This window comes from Hyla sarda, chromosome 3, assembly GCF_029499605.1.
Source record: "Hyla sarda isolate aHylSar1 chromosome 3, aHylSar1.hap1, whole genome shotgun sequence".
Lineage (NCBI taxonomy): Eukaryota > Metazoa > Chordata > Amphibia > Anura > Hylidae > Hyla > Hyla sarda.
In genome coordinates this window covers 199,846,466-199,870,647 of record NC_079191.1, presented here as the reverse complement: position 1 = coordinate 199,870,647, position 24,182 = coordinate 199,846,466, and the positions used below count along the sequence as shown (strand labels likewise).

The 24,182-nt window shown below is 40.9% G+C and overlaps 1 protein-coding gene across 4 annotated transcripts in view; it reads right to left on the bottom strand.

Annotated features, from left to right (window-relative positions):
- Window positions 1-24,182, bottom strand: part of FAM135A (family with sequence similarity 135 member A) — a 130,464-nt gene that overhangs the window by 48,753 nt on the left and 57,529 nt on the right. For 3 of the 4 annotated variants that reach the window (XM_056565827.1, XM_056565830.1, XM_056565828.1), the window contains exons 7-11: window positions 23,109-23,282; window positions 16,520-16,646; window positions 15,792-15,945; window positions 12,317-12,394; window positions 1,651-1,700 (exon numbers count right to left, since the gene is read on the bottom strand). In XM_056565827.1, coding sequence (XP_056421802.1) covers window positions 1,651-1,700; window positions 12,317-12,394; window positions 15,792-15,945; window positions 16,520-16,646; window positions 23,109-23,282 — 583 coding nt within the window. The remainder of the gene's footprint in view (window positions 1-1,650; window positions 1,701-12,316; window positions 12,395-15,791; window positions 15,946-16,519; window positions 16,647-23,108; window positions 23,283-24,182) is intronic. The other variant, XM_056565829.1, reaches the window with a different exon arrangement.

The following is a 24,182-nucleotide window of genomic DNA, read 5'->3' as shown; positions in this document are numbered from 1 at the left end:
ATATACAATAATGCTTGACTTCATGTGGCTGGAGTGTGTCAGCAGTTCCTGCAAGATGAAGGCATTGATGCTATGGACTGGCCCGTCCATTCCCCAGACCTGAATCCGATTGAGCACATCTGGGACATCATGTCTCTCTCCATCCACCAACTCCACGTTGCACCACAGACTGTCCAGGAGTCCCAGATGTGGTCAACAGGAGCATGCCCGGGCGTTATAGGGAGGTCATATGGGCACGTGGAGGCCACACACACTACTGAGTCTCATGACATCAAAGTTGGATCAGCATCTAGTGTGGTTTTCCACTTTGATTTTGAGTGTGACTCCATATCCAGACCTCCATGGGTTAATAAATTTGATTTCCATTGATATTTTTTTGTGTGATTTAGTTGTCAGCACATTCAACTATGTAAAGAGGAAAGTATTTCATACGATTAGTATATTCATTCAGATCTAGGATGTGTTATCTTAGTGTTCCCTTTATTTTATTGAGCAGTGTAAATATGTCTAGTGATCAAGGCCGGAGGGATATACAATCACACTGGTATATATATGTATGTGTGATAAAAAAAAGCCTTCACTTAAGAACTAGAGCAAATCATATATGTTCATAGCATAAAATTATTTTTTATAATGAATCCATTAAAAAGTGGAAATATACAACTGCAGTCATATTTTATCAATTTTTAAAGTGTCTCTGTTGTTTTAAAAGATTTTTTATATATCTGGCTGATTTTGTTAGATTAACCCTTTAAAGTGGTGATAAGGTGATTTTAGCTTTCTTACTGCTGTAATTGAGCCCACTGAGAGTTCCCTCTGTGGTTCAAAGTTATGTCTCCTCTCCAGGTGGCAGGACCAGAGCTATTTTTTTTGCCAGTAGCACTTTGACACCTCCTCCCTTAGTTGCCTTACAGCTCATCACAGCATACCTCTCTATTCTACCATGACAGATTGACTAGACTGAAGAGGCTGCACTATGCTGGGCTAATTATTTACACAATATATACTATGATATATGGGATGTGGAAGAGAAACAGCAGCAGTAGGAAAAGGTTACACTAAGCACTCAGCTGCAACTGTTGCTGCTGCAGTTACACGAGTGACAGAAGCTTTATGCTTGGGCCCAGATAAGAGGGAATCCTTGATTTACCTAGGAACTAAGTGGATCATCCTCTGCAGGCAGACTGGCCCAGCTCACAGGCTTTCTCAGGCCCTTTCTTCTGCACAAAAAACATGGTAAACCCCACTTCCTGTAATTTGTCCTTCTCTGTCTGTTTTCTGACATGATTTCACTGGCAAAAGACAGTGGACAGAAGATTGCAGAGAAGAAAGACATCAAGTGGCCAAGATTTTAGAGTGGTCTTTCTTGGGTAAGGAGTAATTTTTGGTACATTAGATGATTTACAAATATGGGTTTCAAATGGAAGAAAGTTGTTTGAAATAACTGTGATCATTTAATGGATTCATAACAAATTGTTTCTAGTGAACATTGGTCCAGTGCCTTGAAATCTTCATATATCATTTAAAGTGATCAGGTGAAGGGTAAGACCAAGAAAAGTACAGAGACTGTCAAGTGATATGTGAGACAAACTACTATTTAGTTTGAGGAAATCACATATGGAGAAGCAGAGAATTTGCATGTATGCATACCTTAACATCTTCACACAGTTCTGCGAGGCGGGCATCTACATCAATTTTTTCTGCAGAAATAAAACAATGTGTAAGATCCTGAATGATGTGGCACACTACAAATTACATAATAAATTAATCTTAAACAGTAAGTAACCTCTGAGCAGCTATGAACATCGGGGGCAGTGGTACAGTTCTCATCCAATTCTTATATACTACGAAACTTAAATTCATGATAGGGATTCCTTTTATTGACTACATTTTAAAAACCGCAGGCTTTTTAAACATTTTGGGATTATTGTTCAATATAATACTGAACAATACATTTACACACCAAAACACATTTATTGGAATGCCTTCTCTACATTAAGGGATTTTCAGTTGTCATTAAAAAAAAAAAGATTTTTTGTTGTATATTCAAAACTTAAACAATTTTCCAAGCCACTTTTGTACTTATTCATCACAGTTTTCAAACTCAACTATCATTGTACAGAGCCCTTCATTGTTTAAATCCAATAGATAAAAATGTTCCCAGGTTATGTGATGGGCATACAGGTTCAAGGCTTTTTACAGTAACCGTGTGCATCAGAGCCACATCTTGAGTGACACATGGTAGACAGTGGGTTGTTATAGATTTTAGAATAAGGCCCAGGAGCTACAAATTACTCCTTTGTTTGTGTTAATCTTGAGGAATTGAAAATCAAAAGTGAAAAAAAAAAGAAAAGAAAAAAAGTTTCATATGCCTAAACAGGAACACCCTTTTAAAAGAAAAGCCAGCAACAAGGTAAGGTATTACTGGAAATACAGCATTCTGTGTGAAAAAATAGCTAGGAATTCCTTCTTAAAAAGAGAAGCCTGAAAGTATAGTATACTAGGATGTACATGACCCTGCCTTAGTACTGTAAATATTTGTGTTCCCTATGAAACAACAATTCTGGAGCATCTTTCATTCCTCCTATTTCTCTTGAAAATGTCTTAACAGACAGCTGGGCATGTCGTTTGTGAACAGGGTATGTTCCATACAAACCAAAGTTAAAATATTTTTTTTTCGCTTTATTCATTACAATATAAAAAAAAATAAAACACCAGACAAAGCAGACATGTCTCCGACCTATAGTCCTTATTCATAGCTGTGATATTAATAGCATATTAAGCCTGGATAAAGTACAAATGGCCAACAAAGATTTCTTTGTGAGCGGGGGGGGGGGGGACGGGGGGACGGGGGGGGACGTTCACCCCCATATATTTATTGGTACTTCACCTATAACTAATTAAAACCTAAACCTTTGGGGGCCATTTGGATGCAATTTATCTAGGCTTAATGTGCCTCTACATCACAGCCATGAGTAAGAACTATGGGGGAGATTTCGCAAAACCTGTGTAGAGAAAGAGTGGTGCAGTTGCCCATAGCAACTAATCAGCTCGCTTCTTTCTTTTTGAAGGAGAACTCCGGAATAGGAAAATTGCCCGTCATACTCCCGGCAGTAAAAAAAAAATAAAAAATAGATACAAACCTTCCTTCGCTCCCCCGGTGCCTCCGGTAACCCGCTCCGGTCTCAGCCTCGATCCTCTTTCTGGTTGCCGAGTCATACTGCACTCAGCCAATCACCGGCCGCAGCGAAGTCCCGACTCGGCCGGCGATTGGCTGAGCGGCAGTGTGACGTTTTCGGCCCAAGCAGCAGGTGCTGATGTAGTGAAGAATTGAGTGTCTTGAAGCGTTCTCACACTGCCGATCAGCCTATCGCCGGCCGAGTCGGGACTTTGCTGCGGCCGGTGATTGGCTGAGTGCAGTATGACTCGCCAACCACCAGCAACCAGGAAGAGGATCGAGGCGGAGACCGGAGCGGGTTACCGGAGGCACCGGGGGAGCGTAGGAAGGTATGTATCTTATTTATTTTTTACTGCCGGGTGTATGACAGGCAATTTTCCTATTCTGGAGTTCTCCTTTAATCCCTTCACGACCCGGGGTTTTTCCGTTTTTGCGTTTTCGTTTTTTCCTCCTTACCTTTATAAAATCATAACTGCACCACCAATTCTACTTTGTAATGACATCAGTCATCTTACCCAAAAATCTACGGCGAAACGGAAAAAAAAAATCATTGTGAGACAAAATTGAAAAAAAAACGCCATTTTGTAACTTCTGGGGGCTTCCGTTTCTGCACAGTAAATTTTTCGGTAAAAATTACACCTTCTGTTTATTCTGTAGGTCCATACGATTAAAATGATACCCTACTTATATAGGTTTGATTTTGTCGTACTTCTGGAAAAAATCATAACTACATGCAGGAAAATTATACGTTTAAAATTGTCATCTTCTGACCCCTATAACTTTTTTATTTTTCCACGTCTGGGGCGGTATGAGGGCTCATTTTTTGCGCCGTGATCTGAAGTTTTCAGCGGTACCATTTTTGCATTGATAGGACTTATTCAAATGCCCTATTTTGGAGTTTGGATTTTTTTTGCGCGTACGCCATTGACCGTGCGGTTTAATTAACAATATATTTTTATAATTCGGACATTTCTGCACACGGCGATACCACATATGTATATTTTTATTTACACTGTTTTTTGTTTTTTTATGGGAAAAGGGGGGTGATTCAAACTTTTAATAGGGGAGGGGTTAAATGATCTTTATTCACTTTTTTTTTGCAGTGTTATAGCTCCCATAGGGACCTATAACACTGCACACACTGATCTTTCACATTGATCACTGGTTTCTCATAAGAAACCAGTGATCGATGATTCTGCCGCTTGACTGCTCATGCCTGGATCTCAGGCACTGAGCAGTCTTTCGCGATCGGACAGCGAGGAGGCAGGTAGGGATCCTCCAGCTGTCATGTAAGCTGTTCGGGATGCCGCGATTTCGCCCCGGCTATCCCGAACAGCTCCCTGAGCTAACCGGCATGGTTTCACTTTCATTTTAGACGCAGCGTTCAACTTTGAATGCCGTGTCTAAAGGGTTAATAGCGCACGGCACCGCGATCAATGTTGCGCGCTATTAGCCACGGGTCCCGGCCGTGGCCCCACGTTATAGATTGGGAGCGGACTCAGGACGTACAGGTACGCCCTGGGTCCTTAACAGGTTAAAGAGGCCTGTGGAAAATGAAAGAAGTGATCTGATTGGTTGCTATGGGCAACTGCAACTGCACAACTCTTCCTCTACACAGGTTTTGATAAATCTCCCCCTATAAGTACGAAACACATTGGTACTCTCCGGTGATGAGTTGTTTTTTTTACTAGAATAATGGATAAGGATTGACATTTTTAATTATTGGAGCTCAAAGTTGTTTCTTCTTTGGTCTAAAAATACCCTTGGGTCTAGATTTCTTCTTGGGCTCCATTAGCAATGGAGTAAACATCGGACGGAAGGCTGTACTGGTTTTTGTCTTGTGCGTTTTGCTCTCTGTTCCATACAGTCTGACCTGACACTGACAAAGTCAGACAGTGTTGGTGGAAATTGAAATGAGGAAACTTATAACACCCAATGACAATTTATATATTCTACTTCAGGATAAATGTTAGAGGAAAAGCACAATGCAGATGCTCCAGGATTGTTAGTTTAGGGGGACCCCAATATTTACTAAAATAGGCAGGTCAGGAGAGCTCATAGGACATCTTTACAGTGGGATACACTCGACAAACATTACAGAAATTCACTAATAACATTTTCCACACACACACATGCCCTAACAAAGACTAAAATCATATGTTACTATGTGATTGTTCTGAACTCCTGTCAATTACAGTACAGTATGTTTCTGCAGGATAACAATTTAATAAGTGTGACCCATGCATAAAAGAATCACTCTATGTTATCAAAGTATAATTTAAAAGCTTTTGTGTCATTTACGGGCTGTTTGTCATCTTTATTTCTTCTTCCCCAAAGTATTGTTCTGTCAATGAAATCAACATTTCCCATAATGCTTCTGGCTTTAAAGAGACTGAGGGGTAAAGTCTCGGTACTGCACTTGGTCAGAGTCTATTCTAAGTAAAGCAAGTGATAGATTGGTAAACTGAACTACTGGCCTCTGTTTTACACTCCAGAGACGTCCTATGAGATGTAGCTTCAGCCTGTCTCCTAGTGGTAGGTTTGCCCTTGTTAGCTGGTACAAGCAGTGTGAAGCTGCATCTCAATCTCATAAGAATATACTGGAGATTAGGCACACAGCCGATATAGGCAATATGGGTCAGGAGCGTTGTATAACTCTGCAGCTTATCACTGTATGGACTTACCTACTATTTAACTGGTCTAATTGATAAGGCAGAAGAAAATAAATCTTCTGTGCAGGACATAGAAAGAAAAACGGAGGACAGAGCTTGGTGGGATGAGTCTGAGCTCCCAGGAGGAATCAGATAGGTAATGATGTAATCCTGTAGTTTACAGAAAGTCAGTAACATAGGAAACACTGACATCTTGTTTACAGTGTGGAGCAAGCAATTTACTGGTGATCTGGTAGGGGATTCCATGACCTAGCTGCAATTATGAAAGTAGACAACATTTATGGGTGCAGCTGAGCTTGGATGAAACAGATGACACTGCAGGAATACTAGTAGTGAGATACAATTATAAGGGGGGAAAAAAAACTTTTTCCTGCAGTGCTTAATACTTCACATCAATTTAAATGCCCTGTGTCTTTTTCTTCTGACATGCCAGTGACAAAAATTCACGGTTGTTGGAGACTAAATGTCCTCAGAAATAACCAGCTATGTTCCAACTGCTGCTTTCTCCACATCTTAGAAAGATACAGCATAAAACACAATGGCCCTGATTTACTATTGTAAACCCGACATGTTTTGACAGGTGGTGCGCCAGAAATTCTGTCTGCAACGGAATTTGCACCAGAATTCTGTCTGCGCCAGAAATGAAAAATCCAACAAGCTCTCCATTTTACAGAGAAAACCTGAAAAATGGGCGTCTGTTGGGGAAAGGGGGCGTGGTCACGAATTTTTCACAAAAACCCAACATATTTACTAAGGTTTCCACAGAAAATGTGGTGGATTTGAGCTGAGGAACATCTGACCGATTAGAGCATGTGTAAAAAAAAAAAAGCAAAATGTAGGGAAAGCTTAGTATATACAGTGGAAAAAAGTGGAGGGAATTAAAACCCACAAAAAAACCTACACTCAGGGCCAATGGGGGAGCTTTATTAAAAACTGTGTAAAGTGGTGCAGTTGCCCATAGCAACCAGTTTACATCTTTCATCTCCCCTAATGTCTTACTAAGGCAACACCTTCCCTTTTTATCATAAGTATATTCCATAAATAAGACTATCAATATTTCAGGACATACACAAGAATGCAACTTCAAGAGCAGACCAATAAAAGCTGTCAGAACATGTCCACCAACATGGCAAGACAAGTAAATGGGGAAAAAGGGCCAGAGTAAAGTCCAGGGAAAGCAAAATAAAATACCAGAGAAGATAGAAAGCACCTTTCTTCATGATGCTTTAGGATCTTGTTTCTCCCAAAAAAAAAAAACAACACAATTCTGGTGATGTCCATACTTTGTGCTGTGGGGAGAATCAGAGCTGTACCGCAACCAGAGAGAGAGAAAACTGCATGTTATTGCATGCAGCTTTAGGGTAAGGTCCCATGTAGCGTATTTTTCTGCATATTTGCTGCCTAGTATTTTCCTACCTAATGAAGTCAATGGATAGCAAAATCAGCTGTGTATTTTGCTACCTATTGACTTCAATGGGAAGGAAAATATGCAGCAGCAAATACGCAGCAAAATGTGAAGTGTGACCCTACCCTTACTGTGGCTATGACATACTTGTGGTTGCATTTCCAGAACAGTTCTGATGAAAAACCTGACACCCAAATTATACTGTACATGCTTTTGTTAATGCTGCCATATTTATAATTGAAGTAGAGAGAAAAAAAATTGCAACAAAAATGACAAGCTGTGTTTTTTTAAAGATTTTTTTATTTATTTTTACATCTGGATGCTGTAACTCTTCCACTGCACAAGATCGCAGCCAAATAAAGATTGTCAAAATGGCCTTAGGCTCTGTTGCAATTAGCATCAAGGCTTAAGTTTATAAGGGTTATCCAGTGAAAAAAATTTCTAAGCTTTGCGCCCAGGCTTAGTAATAAACTAAAAAAAACGTACACATACCTGTCTCTATCCCCACCAGAGTCAGGTATCAGGGTCTCCTCTCTGCAGTCGCTGAAACTTTGCTTCTCGGAGCTTCAGCTTGTGTCACCTGCAGCGGATGTCATTCACAGTGCCACTCTGCCACTCACTCACTTAGGTGGGACACTACAGCTCCGAGAAGCAAAGTGTTAGCGGCTGCAAATGGGAGGCCCTGATGCCAGAGCCTAGCGAGGGAGGTATGTATAACCTTTTATTTTTTTTTTTTATATTTTATTACCAAGGCACATAGCTTGAAGAGGTACCCCACCCCTAGACATGTTATCCTCTATCCAAAGGATAGGGGCAAACATGTCTGATTGCGGGGGTCCGGCCGCTGCAAGCCCCCGCGATCTTCGAGCTAGCGCTGCAGCATTTGTGAACATAGAAGCCAGGGGCCCATGTATTAGGGAGGGGGTGTGATGGTTAGTACACAGCCGTTACCTGCACTTCCATAGACAGAGATGGAGAAGGAGTGACGGCGGTGGTTGTCCGTCATCTGGCACAGAGCAGAGTTTGATCCGAGCATCAGATTACGGGGTGCCATGCTAGAGATCTGGACCCCCCGCGGACAGACATGTTATTCCCCATCCAATGGATAGGGGATAACATGTCTAGGGGATGAGTACCCCTTTAAAACATTTCTTTCACTGTTTAACCCCTTTAAATCTCTAATAAATAAAAGGAGAATGCAAGATCGAACAGATAAGTCAGTGAATAGGAAAAGTTGTGTTTGCATGCTGGGACTTCCATAATGTAGTAAATTTGAGTAGCCCTATTAGTCCAGTAATGCAGATGCAAATCAAAAAATGTTGCAGTATTGGAATGTTGCAGTCCAATAAAAAAGGTATTACAAGATACTGCAACATATTTTGATTTGCACATGCTGGGACTGATAGATGGACACATCTAATACTATAGCTGTATACTGCCAGATATTTTTTCAGCTGGTGTATTAAGCTCATGGAGGGCTATGTAGACTAGGTATGAATATACCCCCTCTATGTGAGCAGTATTAAGTAAGAGTAGTATTAAGTACGATAATGTTTTCAACCTCTGCATTTCATCAGGAAATTTCCATTCAATGATGGCAAACAAAGATCCTGAGGATAGTGAGGAGCTAGAACACAAAGTGTATCAGAAAGTTGATGTCGTTTTTATTATACACAATGACCAACCTTTATTTACATAATACTCTCAAATACTACCTAGTAATACACTGACCCCTTAAAGGGAACTTAAACCTCAGGCAGCATGAAATATAGTCAGGGTGTGGCAATATGACAAAGTATGATTTACTCTTGGGTGTTAAAAAAAAGAAAAAGAAAAAAAGAGAAAAACATTTTAAAATGTGTTGAGAACAGAGAGGTCCCAGTGGTTGTCCTAGCAGCTGCTCTCCACCGGCACAGTGTCATGTGACCTGGATAGGCTTACAATATACGGTAAGTCTTTGAGGCTGTCTTGGTCACATAGACACAGAGTGTAGAGAGGAGTGAGTGACTAGTTCTTGTCATCTTTTGAATTGGTTCAGAATATGTTACACATTTTTATCATTGACAGGTACATTTTCATACACCAGTAATAAAATTGGGTTTTTGCAGGGTGGGTTGGAGATTTTTAGGTATCAATTTGGGGTACATATAAATGAGGGTCAGTCATGAATAAATATGAATGTAGGTTATATAAGGGTTAAGTTATTTTAAAAAAATATATATACATGTACAGTAAATATTCATGATTTTTCTATAATAGAAATGCATGAAAAAAATATATTTTATACACTTGTTTCTGTTAATATTTCGCCTCATAACCTTAATAGACATAATACATTTATTGCATGAGTGGTTAGGAAAATATAAATCTGTGAACGGTTTAACTGCTCAAGAGTCTATTCACATGTACAGTATTCTGCACAGATTTAAAGTGCAGATTTGATGCACAGGATTTGAAGCTGTGTTCAGTCATTCAGTTTAAATTGAAATCTGCAGCAGAAAATCCAGTGCATCAAATCTGCACAGAATAATGTACATGTGAATAGAACATAAAGGGGTATTCCGGCTTTAGACATTTTATCCCCTATCCAAAGGATAGGGGGATGTCTGATCGCGGGGGGGGGGGGTGCGCCACTGGGGCCCCCGTGATCTCCCTGCAGCACCCGCATTATGTGTGGAGCTGCATCTCCAGGCGGAGCTGCCATTACGCCTTCTCCCATAGACATGAATGGAGGGGACGTGACGTCACGAGGGGGCGTGGCATTACGTCATGTCTCCAGTCCTGAAAACTTCCAGTTTCCGAGCCTGGAGATGCAGCTCCACACAAAATACGGGTGCTGCAGGGATATCGAGGGGTCCCAGTGGTGGGCTCCCCACGATCAGACATCTTATCCCCTATCCTTTGGCTAGAGGATAAATTGTCTAAAGCCGGAATACCCCTTTAAAGGAAAGCTGTCATCCTGTTCACCTACACTAAACACAATACACTGGGTTACAATGTGGGTGAACAGTCCGATGAGGGGGTCAAGGACTAAAATACGTACCTTAGATCCGCAGATATGTCCTACAAAAAATCCGCTTCTATATTCTATGAATTGCGTGCTGGAGGTGGGCCCCATCGGCTCAATTTGCATATTCATTGTCTGTGACTCCACGTCCTAGTGACGTGGAGTTGCTGGTCACGTGAGTGCATGCGCCGACTGACCGTTCACGTGACCAGCGGTAATGATTATGCAAATTGAGCCCAGTGTGTTAGGTTTAGTACGGGTGAACAGGATGATGTTTCCCTTTAATTAATCTTACTCATTAGAAATTATGAATTCAAAACAAATCATGTTTATTGCACTTTTCTCTTTTGCTGCTTTGTTACTAACGTAAGGTACAATCATTTACAACATTTGTTTAATCCCATTAGGCATCTTTTATTTATATATTTAAATGTTTCCTTAAATACAATACAATGTTCTGAAATCCTTATGACCTGATGTTTTTCCCTGTGTACATATGTGCAGGCATCTGTGAGGACACAGAGAGCTCAGGAAGCCCTTGTAAGGCCCCTGAGCTGCCTGTATAAAGCAATCAGGCTTGATAACCTCATTGCTGGAGGTGGCAAGCAAGGGGCAAAGAGAGCCACCTTCCTTTATCAAAACAGTGACCAGCATTGATGGGGTTAATCATGGTGATCACAATTCCGTAACACAAAAAAATAAAAAACTACTGGCTCAGTTATTACTTAGTTTCAGAGCCGACATCAGCAGAAACAAGACGGGGAGAAGAGGGAACACCGTGATGGGAAGAAAGGGATGATGGTTATCTATTTCCTTGTTACAAGAAGCGTTTAAATGTATTTTAGGTCAGGCAGAAAGTCTGTAGTGTTGTAATGTACAAAGGATCAAATAACATATCAGATGGTACACTGCTGGATTGAATATAATTATATATATACTAATACGAGAAGTCCAGAAATCACCGCACAAGCAGGTCTTGGATCAATAAAAGCTGGTGTTTTTTATTCCCAAAGTAAAGTGCAACGTTTCGACAAGAATAGCCTTTATCAAGCCTTTATGCTACGTTGCACTTTACTTTGGGAATAAAAAACACCAGCTTTTACTGATCCAAGACCTGCTTGTGCGGTGATTTCTGGACTTCTCGTATTACTATCCCTGGCTGGCTTCCAGGGTGGTCACATGCACAGAGGTCGGTCCCCGGTGCGGTCTCATCATTCAGAGATATATATGTATATATATATATTTATATATATATATATATATATATATAAATACACACACAGTTCTACTGATAAATCTTCTAATCATAACATAATGCTTTGTGCTGTTCTAGCATGTCATCATTTTAATACATCCATAACCAAGGCCAACAACAAATTGGGAACCCTATTTCCTTTCTCCCTTGCTACAAACAGGCATTATGTTGCAGTGATTAGGTCCCATTCAAATGACATTTTCCAGGTGTTCTGCCATATACCATGGCGATCCCATAGAGGGCCCAGTCACTTAATTGGACTGAACAAAGTCTATAAGTAACTATATATCCTTATCGTATCCCAGTGTTTCCCAACGAGGGTGCCTCCAGGTGTTGCAAAACTACAACTCCCAGCATGCCCGGACAGCCGAAGGCTGTCCGGGCATGCTGGGAGTTGTAGTTTTGAAACAGTTGGAGGCACCATGGTTGGGAAACACTGTTGTATCCTTCAGCTATGACAGTATCCCAACGTATACCCAAAAAAGTTATAGGAATGGGGCCTTAGATGGTAAGACCAGTGCTACTGTAAACACAATGGGGGAGAGTTATCAACCAGCCTGAAACCCTAATTGTCTGTTATTTCCCCACAGCAGCCAATCACAGCTCAGCTTTCATATCTTAAAGAGCTCTGGTAAAGTGAAAGTTGAACTGTGATTGGTTGCTATGGGAAAAACCAGACAATTAGGGTTTCAGGCTGATAGATCAATATGGGCCAGTATCTAGAAACAAACAAAAAACACTTCTATGCAATTACAAGGTGTTACAGATCCATCATACATCACTGTCCTTTTTAACATACCCGGAGCGTCGTCTCTTGTGGGCCACGGATATTTTCTTCTGAGAAGACGTTCATAAAGGACCTGCATGCGGGGCTTGGCTGATTGTAAGGATGGCACACATATGTACTCATTACATTCCTGTCATAGCTGGGCTTTATGACTTAACTTTGTGTTAGTGAAAAGTCGGACAGCAAGGGTAAGAAGGTTGCCAAGTAAAGCACAGAAAGCTAGTAGATTTAGACAGCTTTTCTATGATGTACATTGAAGGACTGCTGTATTTAGTAAACTCCAACCAGACTGCATAGTAGGCGTGAAGAAACAGCGCAATGTCGTTTTTAGAAGGTTAATGCAGGACCATGTATAACAAATCTACATTTTTCAGTGATATCTTTTCATGTTGTATTGTGAGATGGTTACATGACATGGGAAGACAAATGTACATCATAATCAAGCAAGGGAAAACAAAGAAGAAGAAGAAAGAGAGATACTGAGAAACTAACACTACAAGAAAAAGGACAGGACTGTGAAAAGTATACCCTGTGCTACACTGGCTTAGAACATGCACATCCTATCAGTGACAGGAAGAGCTCTGGAGGGTTCTCGCTATGGGACACCCAACCACCAGTGTAGACACCCAACCACCAGTGTAGAGTTCACAGCATTGTTAGTAATTAGTATAAATGAAGGCACCAATGTTCCCAAACCAGAGGTTATTCTCAGCTCTATCCTAAAAAATATCCAAGCAACATTATGAGACAAGCAAATGTCTACTATCAAATTAATACAATACAATAAATAAATACGTTTAAAGTATACACAAGGGTACTAGAAAGTTTGTGAACTTTTGAGAACTTTCTGAAATTCTGCATAAACCATTTTCAGTAATGAACAAACACATCCATACAGAGCATTAAAAAGGGGTATTCTGGTGGAAAACTATTTATTTTAAATCAACTGGTGCCAGAAAGTTATACAGATTTGTAAATTACTTCTATAAAAAAAAATATTAATCCTTCCAGTACTTTCAGCTGCTGTATACTACAGATAAAGTTATTTTTCTCTCCCGGACGAAGCGGGGCAAAACGTGTTGGAGTGTGAGGTGGGAGAACACCGGAGCAGTGCGCATTGATTCACCGTGGTTGGTATGCTTAGATGTATCTATGGTGACTGTCTTATTGTGAGGTATGCTTAGAGCACGAGACATACCATATTTTTCGCCGTATAAGACGCACTTTTTCTTCCCCACTGGGGAAACTGGGGGGGGGGGGGGGGGGGGGCGGTGATGCCCTGTATTAACCCTTCAGACGTGGCGATCAAAGCTGACCGCCGCGTCTGAACCGAAAGTGACACTAACCCGAACAGCTTACAGGACACCGGGAGGGACCTTACCTGCCTCCTCGGTGTCTGCTCCGTGCCGGGATCCCCTGCATGGCCGGAGCTCTCCTTCGACGCCATCACGTCGTCGCGCACGCCGTCCTGTCATCCAATAGGAGCGGCGTGCGTAGCGACGTGATAACTGCAACGGAGAGCGTGGATCCCAGGGAAGAAGTCGTCCGGAGCGTCAGGGACACCACGGGGACGCAGCGACAGCGATGGAGGGCGACATCCAGGGCAGCGGGGACACGTGAGTATTACCTCCTATACCAGTGGTCTTCAACCTGCGGACCTCCAGATGTGGCAAAACTACAACTTCCAGCATGCCCGGACAGCCGTTGGCTGTCCGGGCATGCTGGAAGTTGTAGTTTTGCCACATTTGGAGGTCCGCAGGTTGAAGATCACTGGTGGGTTCAGAATCTTTTTTGTCTAGATTTTGCACCTTTAAAATTGGGTGCGTCTTATATGCCGGTGCATCCTATTGGGCGAAAAATACGGTAGCTATAATTAACTGTTACATACAAGCATGCATATGCTATTCAGTGATCGTTATATTTAAGCTACTTGAATGTCTTATGTGGACCCATAGTATGTGCAATATATAGCAATACATTAGTACTTTGTGTTTTGTTTGTTGTGTTTGTGTTTTTTATAGGGGGGTATCCAAGGGTTGTCCATGTCATTTGTTTATATTATGTGTTTAATAAAATTTTATACATTTTGCATTAGATTTGCTTGATTAGATTTTTCTCATATTATTGGGGTTGTTTATTGGGTTGTTAAAGTTCTTTTTCTTTGTGAATTTCATTTCTGTCTGACCACGGTGCTCTCTGCTGACACCTCTGTCCATGTCAGGAATTGTCAGGAGCAAGTTTGGTTTGCTATGGGGATTTGCTTCTGCTCTGGACAGTTCCTGACATGGACAGAGGTGTCGGCATAGACCACTGTGGACAGATAGATAAGAAATTCAAAAAAGAAAAGAACTTTCTCTGTAGTAAACAGCAACTGATAAGTACAGGAAGGATTAAGATTTTTTAATAGAGGTAATTTACAAATCTGTTCAACTTTCTGGCACCAATTGATATTAAATAAATCAAATAAATTGTTGTCCACCGAAATACCCCTTTAAATGTCAGAAAAAAGAACCAATAGCTACAGTGCTATTGGAATGAAGTCTGCACTATATCAAGTGTCTTATGATTTAGCCACCTGATTGTGGATGATAATAAATAACGGGGCCCCAATCATATCATGATTTGGGGGCTTCATCACTGGTCTACATTGCGATACCTTCAAAAACGCATTAAGACTCATACTGCGATGCAACAGCAGCACGGCCATAAACTTTAGTAAATTAAAGATGTATACCACTAGTGGCTACATTTGGTCTGTTTACCAAATGTATCTGTATTCTAAATGTAAACAAATTGCAGCGCCTCAGTTTCCAGCTCAATATTTTGTTAAAGTTTTTCTTTTGTAAATCGTATAAAAGACCTGCAACCACAAAGGGGCTGCTATTCTTCTCATCCTCCTATGTGCTTTTACAGCAGTGTTTCTCAATCAGGGTGCCTCCAGCTGTTGCAAAACTACAATTCCCATCATGCCCGGACAGCCGGAGGCTGTCCGGGCATGCTGGGAGTTGAAGTTTTGCAACAGCTGGAGGTACCCTGATTGGGAAACACTGTTCTACAGCTAGATGGAGGTTAGAGATCCCACACTTTTTCTTATAAGCATTTTTCATCTATGGCATATTTTATAAGAGTATATTTTTTATTGAGTGCTAAGGCTTAAGTAATAGGTCACTATATTTAAATTTATACAGATAGTCAGAAAATCATGTAAGGTTCACAGACTTTCTTGCATGACACTATATATATATATATATATTTTTTTTAAATCACAACCTAGAAGTAACCTACAACAAATTTGATGCAGTCCATGTGTTATCTACATAGGTCTACAAAAGTTAGAATAATGCCTAAATGAGTGAAACTACATGGAGAAAAGTTTGCTTACAATTTGGTGTAGAGAGACAATGATTCAGAAAATCAAAGCAAAGTAGGTAAATACAGAAGACAGCGAAAGGTCTAAATGCGTAAAGCAAGTCAGCATCATACTTACCCAACTCCAGTTTTAGAGAAGAGGGCAGCTCCTTGGTTACGGTCATGAAATAGCTGTATAACCCCTTAAATGACGACAGCAAACAGGCACAGAGTGTATAGTGAAAGTGGTAGGCATGTTGGAGGAAACATTCTTGGACCACAAAGCTGTTACCCTGTAAAATAGATAAACAAATACTCCATGAATTGTAAAAGGATACATAAAGACAATATATTGTGTCAACTAGATGGACCATCAAACAATCTTATTGTTACAACTTCTTTCTGTCTTACTGTGCAATGTAAAATACAACATGCACCAAGGAATAGAGCTGTACATAAGTTAGTCATTCCCTTATTTTCGTGTTCCCTCTTCCTTCTTCACAAAGTGACACCATCACCAAAACATAGTGACTAAGATATTGAGTTAGGCTACTTTCACATTGCCGTTGTGCCCCGTCAGGAACGGCCGTCAAACAGTTTTTTAATTTTTTTATTTTGACAGCCGTCATTTTGACAGGGAGCAACGGGCAACAGTTTGTCCAGATGGACCCCATTATAGTCGATGGGCGCCGCTGTATGTCAGCGGGAGTAGCGGGAGAAAAAGACGGCGCAAGCAGTATTTTTTTCTCACGTTATTCTCCCTGGTGGCCGTCACACTACAACGGTAGTGTCAAAGTAGCCTTAGCTGCATGTGCATAGTCCCTCCACTGTACAGTCTATGGGAGGTAAAGAAATACAATCTCTTACATCTGCAGACAGCTGCTTTGTGTAGTTGCTGCCGAACACTACACTTTCCAGTGTTGGGATTGCTGACTCCTTGTTCTGCGCTGGGGCATTTCTGTTCAGCCAGGTGTTCTTCATTGCACGGTGAAAGCTAAAGAACAAAAGAGAAATAATGTACTAGCTCTCAATACTACCAGGCAAGAGCAAAGCTAAACAACATATATGAAAATTCACAGCAAATCTTTGTATGTATATATATATATATATATATATATATATAAAAACTATGACTGACTATTGTTTACTGATACATGGAAAAAGAGAGATAATTTTTCAGTTGCTACACACTACTTTCAATAGCTATATATGCAGTCATTGAAAGGAAACAATCTTGCTTACTTACAGAAGATAAAACCTATACAAATAATTTTTCAATGCTGATGTCATATATACAGTGGGGCAAAAAAGTATTTAGTCAGCCACCAATTCTGCAAGTTCTCCCACTTAAGATAAGAGAGGCCTGTCATTTTCATCATAGGTACACCTCAACTATGAGAGAAAGAATGAGAAAAAAAAATCCATAATATCACATTGTCTGATTTTTAACCTCTTCAGGACGCCGGGCATATGCATACGCCCTGCATCCCGAGTCCTTAAGGACGTGGGGCGTATCCATACGCCCGTGGGAATTCCGTTCCCCGCCGCTAGCCGGTTGGGGACCGGACCGGGATGCCCCCCCCCCCCCCCCCCCATGTCAATTCAGACATGTGATTTTCCGCTATTCCGGGCTGATCGGGTCTCTGGTGACCCAATCAGCCTGAAAATAGGGATGATCGGAGCTGTCAGTGACAGCCCCGATCATCCTTAGGGATAGGAGTGAGGTCGCAGTGCTGCAATGTCCTCCTATCCCCTGCCATTGGTCAGAACTGATTCTGACCAATGGCAGCGCATGACAGTTGGTTGCAATGGCAACCCCCCGTTCTGCCCACCCCTGGATGTCGAGCAGAACGGGGGGAGAAGATGGAGACCGGTACCTTACCTGAAGATGGCGTGGGTACCGAAGATCATCGTGGAGACTGCAGAGATCCCGGCTCAGGTAGGGAAGTGACGGTGTGGGGGGGTGGGGAGGGGGGCTCAATGAAAGTGAATGTAAAGCTATCTTTACTGTGGCAACTACTAGGAAGGCACAACTGCAACTCCCAACATGCCCAGACAGCCAAAGGCTGGGAGTTGTAGTTCTGTAACATCTGTCCCTTCAGATTTTGCAATTTTCATGAAATTTTTGAAAATCACTGCTCTACTTTGAAGCCCTCTAATTTTTTCAAAAAGTAAAAATATGTCCATTTTATGATGCCAACATAAAGTGGACATATTGTATTTGTGAATAAAAATCTAATTTATTTGGAATATCCATTTTCCTTACAAGCAGAGAGCTTCAAAATTAGAAAAATGCAACATTTTCAAAAATTTCATGAAATTTGGGGACTTTTCACCAAAAAAGGATGCAAGTAACGCCGAAAATTTACCACCAAAATAAAGTAGAATATGTCACTAAAAAACAATCTCAGAATCAGAATATTCGGTAAAAAGCGTTTTAGAGTTATTAATGCGTAAAGAGACGGTGGTCAGAATTGCGAAAAAGGGCTCAGTCCTTAAGGTGAAAAAGGGCTGCATCCTTAAGGGGTGAAAGAATTTATTTGCAAATTATGGTGGAAAATAAGTATTTAATCAATAACAAAAGTTCATTACAATGCTTTGTTATGTACCCTTTGTTGGCAATGACAGAGGTCAAACGTTTTCTGTAAGTCTTCACAAGGTTTTCACACACTGTTGCTGGTATTTTGTCCTATTCCTCCATGCAGATCTCCTATAGAGCAGTGATGTCGCTGTGAAACACGGACTTTCAACTCCATCCAAAGGTTTTCTATGGGGTTGAGATCTGGAGACTGGCTAGGCCACTCCAGAACCTTGAAATGCTTCTTACGAAGCCAGTCCTTCATTGCCCGTGTGGTGTGTTTGGGATTGTTGTCATGCCGAAAAACCCAGCCATGTTTCATCTTCCATGCCCTTGCTGATAAGGAGGTTTTCACTCAAAATCTCATGATACATGGCCCCATTCATTCTTTTCTTAACACGGATCAGTTGTCCTGGTCCCTTAGCAGAATAACAGCCCCAAAGCATGATGTTTCCTCCCCCATGCTTCACAGTAGGTATGGTGTTCTTTGGATGCAACTCAGCATTCTTTCTCCTCCACACACGACGAGTTGAGTTTTTACCAAAACGTTCTACTTTGGTTTCATCTGACCATATGAAATTCTCCCAATCCTCTTCTGGATCATCGAAATGTTCTCTAGCAAACTTCAGACGGGTCCAGACATGTACTGGCTTAAGCAGGAGGACATGTCTGGCACTGCATGATTTGAGCCCCTGGCAGCATTGTGTGTTACTGATGGTAGCCTTTGTTAGTTTGGTCCCAGCTCTCTGCAGGTCATTCACTAGGTCCCCCCCTGTGGTTCTGGGATTTTTGCTCACCGTTCTTGTGATCATTTTGACACCGTGAGGTGAGATCTAGCATGGAGCCCCAGATCGAGAGAGATTATCAGTGGTCTTGTATGTCTTCCATTTCCTAATAATTGCTCCCACAGTTGATTTCTTCACACCAAATTGCTTGCCTATTGCAGATTCAGTCTTCCCAGCCTGGTGAAGGTCTACAATTTTGTTTCTGGTGTTCTTCGACAGCTCTTTGGTCTTGGCCATAGTGGAGTTTAGAGTGTGACTGTTTGAGGTTGTGGACAGGTGTCTTTTATACTGATAAGTTCAAACAGGTGCCTTAATACAGGTAACAAGTGGTGGATAGAGGAGACTCTTAAAGAAGAAGTTACAGGTCTAACATTGTTCATAAGGTTGAAAAAAGACAAGATTCCAGAAAAGTTCAACCCTAATAAGTCCCTATTGAGTTGATCCAGACAAAGGCAAAAAAAACCTCATAACTAGAGGTAAAAATTATTTCCCGACTCCAAATATGGCAGTCAGAATAAATCCCTGGATCAACGTTCTCTCTCTATAAATCTAATATACATAACCAGCAATGTTCTTACTCTCCAAAAATGCATTCAGACCCCTTTTAAATTCTTTTACAGAGTTCACCATGACCACCTCCTCCTTACATTAAAGAACCCCCGTCTGTGCTGGTGTAGAAACCTTCTATCCTCTAAACATAGAGGATGCCCCATTGTTATAGATACAGTCCTAGGTATGTATAGATCATGGGAAAGATCTCTGTACGGTCCCCTGATATATCTATACATAGTTATTAGGTCTCCCCTAAACCTTCTTTTTTCTAAACAAAACAACCCTAATTTTGATAATCTTTCTGGGTACTGTAATCCTCCCATTCCCTTTATTACTCTGGTTGCCCATCTTTAAACCCTCTCCAGCTCCACTATATCTTTCTTGTACACTGGTGCCCAGTACTGTACACAGTATTCTGTGTGTGGTCTGACTCTATGACATCTATGCCCCTATTGATGCACCCCATGATTTTATTTGCCTTGGCAGCAGCTGGCTGACAGTGGTCACTACAGCTAAATTTACTGTTAACTAAGACTCCCAAGTACTTTTCCACATAAGTCGTCCCAAGTGTTCTCCCATTTAATACATAATCCCAGCCCAGATTTTTCCTCCCCATGTGTATTACCTTACATTTATCAGTGCTGAACCTCATCTGCCACTTCCCAGCCCAAACCTCCAACCTATCCAGATCCATCTTTAACAGTGAACTGTCCTGTATTGCGTTAACCGCTTTACAGAGTTTAGTATCATCTGCAAAGATTGCTGCTTTACTATTCAACCCCTCTACAAGGTCATTAATGAATATATTAAATAGGACAGGACCCAGGAGCCAGAAATCTTGCTTGTTTGTAGGTGACCAAATACTTTTTTTCCTCTATAATTTGCAAATAAATTATTAAAAAATCAGACAATGTGATTTTATAATTTTTTTTTCTCATTCTGTCTCTCATAGTTGAGGTATATTATTATGAAAGTTACAGGCCTCTTATCTTTTTAAGTGGGAGAACTTGCACTATTGGTGGCTGACAAAATACTTTTTTGCCACACTGTATGGGCAGAGGAAACCAGGAAGCACAGCTCAAGAGCTGGATGTACATCACATGAGTGAGTGGAGAAGAGAAAATCAGGTCACATGACCCACATATGTTTTGGCGAATCTGATAGTAAAATGGAATACGAGTAAATTACAAACAGCCTTAACGCTACTAAAACAACAAATGATTAAAAAGAAACAAAACAACAACCCTTTTAAGTCTCCTTCGGAACCAAAATGTAATTTTATTGGAAACTGCCAAATAAAAGTGAAATATTGTTATAGTCCTGCAAGAGACATACTTAAGATAAAGAAACAAAATAAAGTAATTAAAACAGTGGGGGGAAAAATGTTAAAGTATATCTGCTGTTTCAAGTGGCCTTTTGAAGATAAGCTGTAGTGCGTGTACATGAAGCCATTGTATAACCTATAAATAAAGCATTTTTACCAGATCAGCACTCAAATGATAGCTGTGACAAAGCAATAAGCCACCTGAGGCCAGTAGTATCTCTAGTTTCGGATGCACAGGTGTACAGTGAGAGATGTCGTAGTGCAAGTTCCTGAGGATGTTCTTTTTTTTAAACCTTGGTGAGGGTGTCCAACTACAGGGGTGCACTACCTAAAGGGGAGAAACTACCTACAAGGGTGTCCTCCAACAGGGAAGGTGTATATAAAGGGGGCTAACTAACTACAGGGGGTCCTAACTATCCGGGTGGTTCTACCTAAAAAAAGTGTTAGCTGCCTAAGATGGCCTTACTTAAAGCAGACACACAACCAACTTGGCAGTCCTACCTAAGGGCACAAACTACCTACTTTGTCGTCGTACTTTAACAGGGCAAACTACCTACAGGAAGGTGGGGCAAATTACTGAGTAACCTATCTACCGAATGGGGGGATCTAACTACTCCTCCCCAACACACCTACTTCTACCACCAACTCAAATATCTACCCAATTTACTGTGCAGGAAACCAACAAGGGTCTAATTATTACCATTGGGGGGCACTATAGGTGAAAATAAAAAAGGTAAGCAGGGTGCTGAATAAGATGTTTATCTGGTTTCTTCAGGAATGAATCATGGCTAGAAGAAATTATCACTGCAGTCTAGCTGAATAAAGAAGAAATGAGAAAGTGAACTCCTTCAATCACAGAAGACGTCACATGTAAGTTACTGGATATAACTGCATTGTATGCAGTGGTAATGGTAGGGGTGATGGTGTGGTGGTTTTACTTAGGAATTATCCAGTGTTATCATTGGTAATCTCTCTCTGCACAGGGCATTTAGTTTATGGAGGTGATATTCCATCAAAGTATGGTGGAATTATTTCCTCCTGGTAAATCAGTAACTATTTTATGATATATATATATTATATACACACACATATATAGATAGAGTTCTTTCTCCCTATTATCTACGCACTGGTGTCTGCAGCTCGATACTTGCAGATCCCCTTTAGGACTCTTGCAATGTCTCTTATGTATATAGCATAGCATGTAACTCAAAAGGCATAGGTGACTGTTCTTGGAGTTAATTTAGAGTTAGTAAAGAAACCAACTCTAGTGTATGTGAGTTGAGGGGCCTCGAAAGGTTGACAGACACCCTTAAAGGGGTATTCCGGACAAAAACATTTTATCCCCTAGGCAAAGGATAGGGCATAAGATGTCTGATCGTGGGGGGCCCACTGCTGAGACCCCCTGCAATCTCCCTGCAGCACTTGCATTCTATGTGGGTGCTGAATCTCCAGTTTCGGAAAACCTCCGGGTTTCCGGGACTGGGGACATGACGTCACGCCACGCCCCCTCCATTCATGTCTATGGGAGGGGGCGTGACGGTCTCTGTGACGGTTTCCGAAACTGGAGATTCAGCACCTGCATAGAATGCTGAGGGGAGATTGCGGGGGGTCTAAGCAGCGGGCCCCCCGCGATCAGACATCTTATCCCCTATAATCTGTCCTTCAGCAGAATCTGCAGCAGTAGAAGCTTATATAAATGGCCAGGGCATAGTGCATAGTGTGTTAGGCATGCAAGCAGTTCTTATAGTTTTAGGTATCTCTATGATGTCCTTTCTCAAAAGTTGAAAATAACGTTTAAACACTAAGTCTCCATGAGCCTTGCCTGATACATTACATGCTAGTTTGGAAATTAAAGCTTTTCCAGTAATGCAAGGATTAAATTGCTCACGTCACTTGTATTTGTACCCAAAACTGGCCTGATACATTACACAGCATGCATCATTTAACACAATAAAACTTCTGGGTGTGCATCTTGTTCCCACCATATACTAAATATTTCATACACCATAAAATTGTGTCAAAAAATGGATAAATGTGTATAATATAAGCACAGTGAGATTACATTTATACTAAATAAGCAGTATGCAAGCCTAGTAGAGCTAAAATATGCATCTTGTATAATATAGAGCGTTGGTAATTTACATACCATGGTGGAAAAGGTCTAAACTGAAAGCATTTCTATGCTTTTCCATGAATAAAATAGATAAACATATTTACCTGATGAGTGGCTGATGCAAGGCGACCAAGGAACCGTGTACCACGATCGATATGACAGAGAGGTGGAAATAATCGAACATTAAATTGATGTGGTGATGAAGGCCTCTATGGAGGTTATAGTGCAACTTCAAATTTCGACTACTAATTAGCTGCAAGGCGTTCGGGTCATTTGGTCTAAAAGGGATGAGAAAGATTTTGATTACATTATCATATGTTTATATTTCTGAAGCTTGAAGAAAAACAATATTATGAGGATCTCATTTTTGGTAACAAAAAAACAACACTTAATAAAAGTGTTACTTTTTTTCGTCAGCAGCTTGCATATACAGTATACATTGCAAGATGCACAGTGCCGTACAGTCTTCATCTGTCAGCTAGACTTGCTAACATTCATTCAGCAGTCCCTCTGTCTCTAGTCCTGAATGCTCATAAAGGGTACGTTCACATGTAGGTATTGTTATCCGCTGACTTCAATAGGCAGGAAAATCAGCTGCACAACATATGCAGCAGATACTGCACGTGTGAACGTAACCCTAAGCTGAATTCTGACAGTACTGTGTACTGTGATCTGATCGAACAGTGATCAAATAGAAGAGTATTTGGAGTCTACACCATCAGAAGGTATGTCTATACAGCAGTGACTAACTTAAAATGTGAGGGAAAGAATGCACAATGCCGAAATATACTTAAAAAAAATTAAACCTGCAAAAACAAATTTCTTCTTTTGGTTAACTACAAAAATAGATAAGAAACAAACAGGTAAATAGATTTAAAAAAAAAAAATAGATAAAATCTAAAATTATTCATAATTCTCTACTGGATAAGGAACCATTAAAACTAGGGATGCACCGAAGTTATGGGCGGAAAATTCCCTCAGCAGAAAGTGCCGAAAGGGGCGTGGCTTGGAACTTACTTAGGCAAGCCCGTCAGAAGAAGCGAAGTTGGTGCCAAGTACCAGCAGGATCACCACATCTCCCCCCAGGATCGGCACATCTGAAGCAGGGCCAATAAATAATGCTTGCTGCATTTTTTTCCACATTAGCCCATAGTTTATAAGGGGGTGTGGCCAGTTTA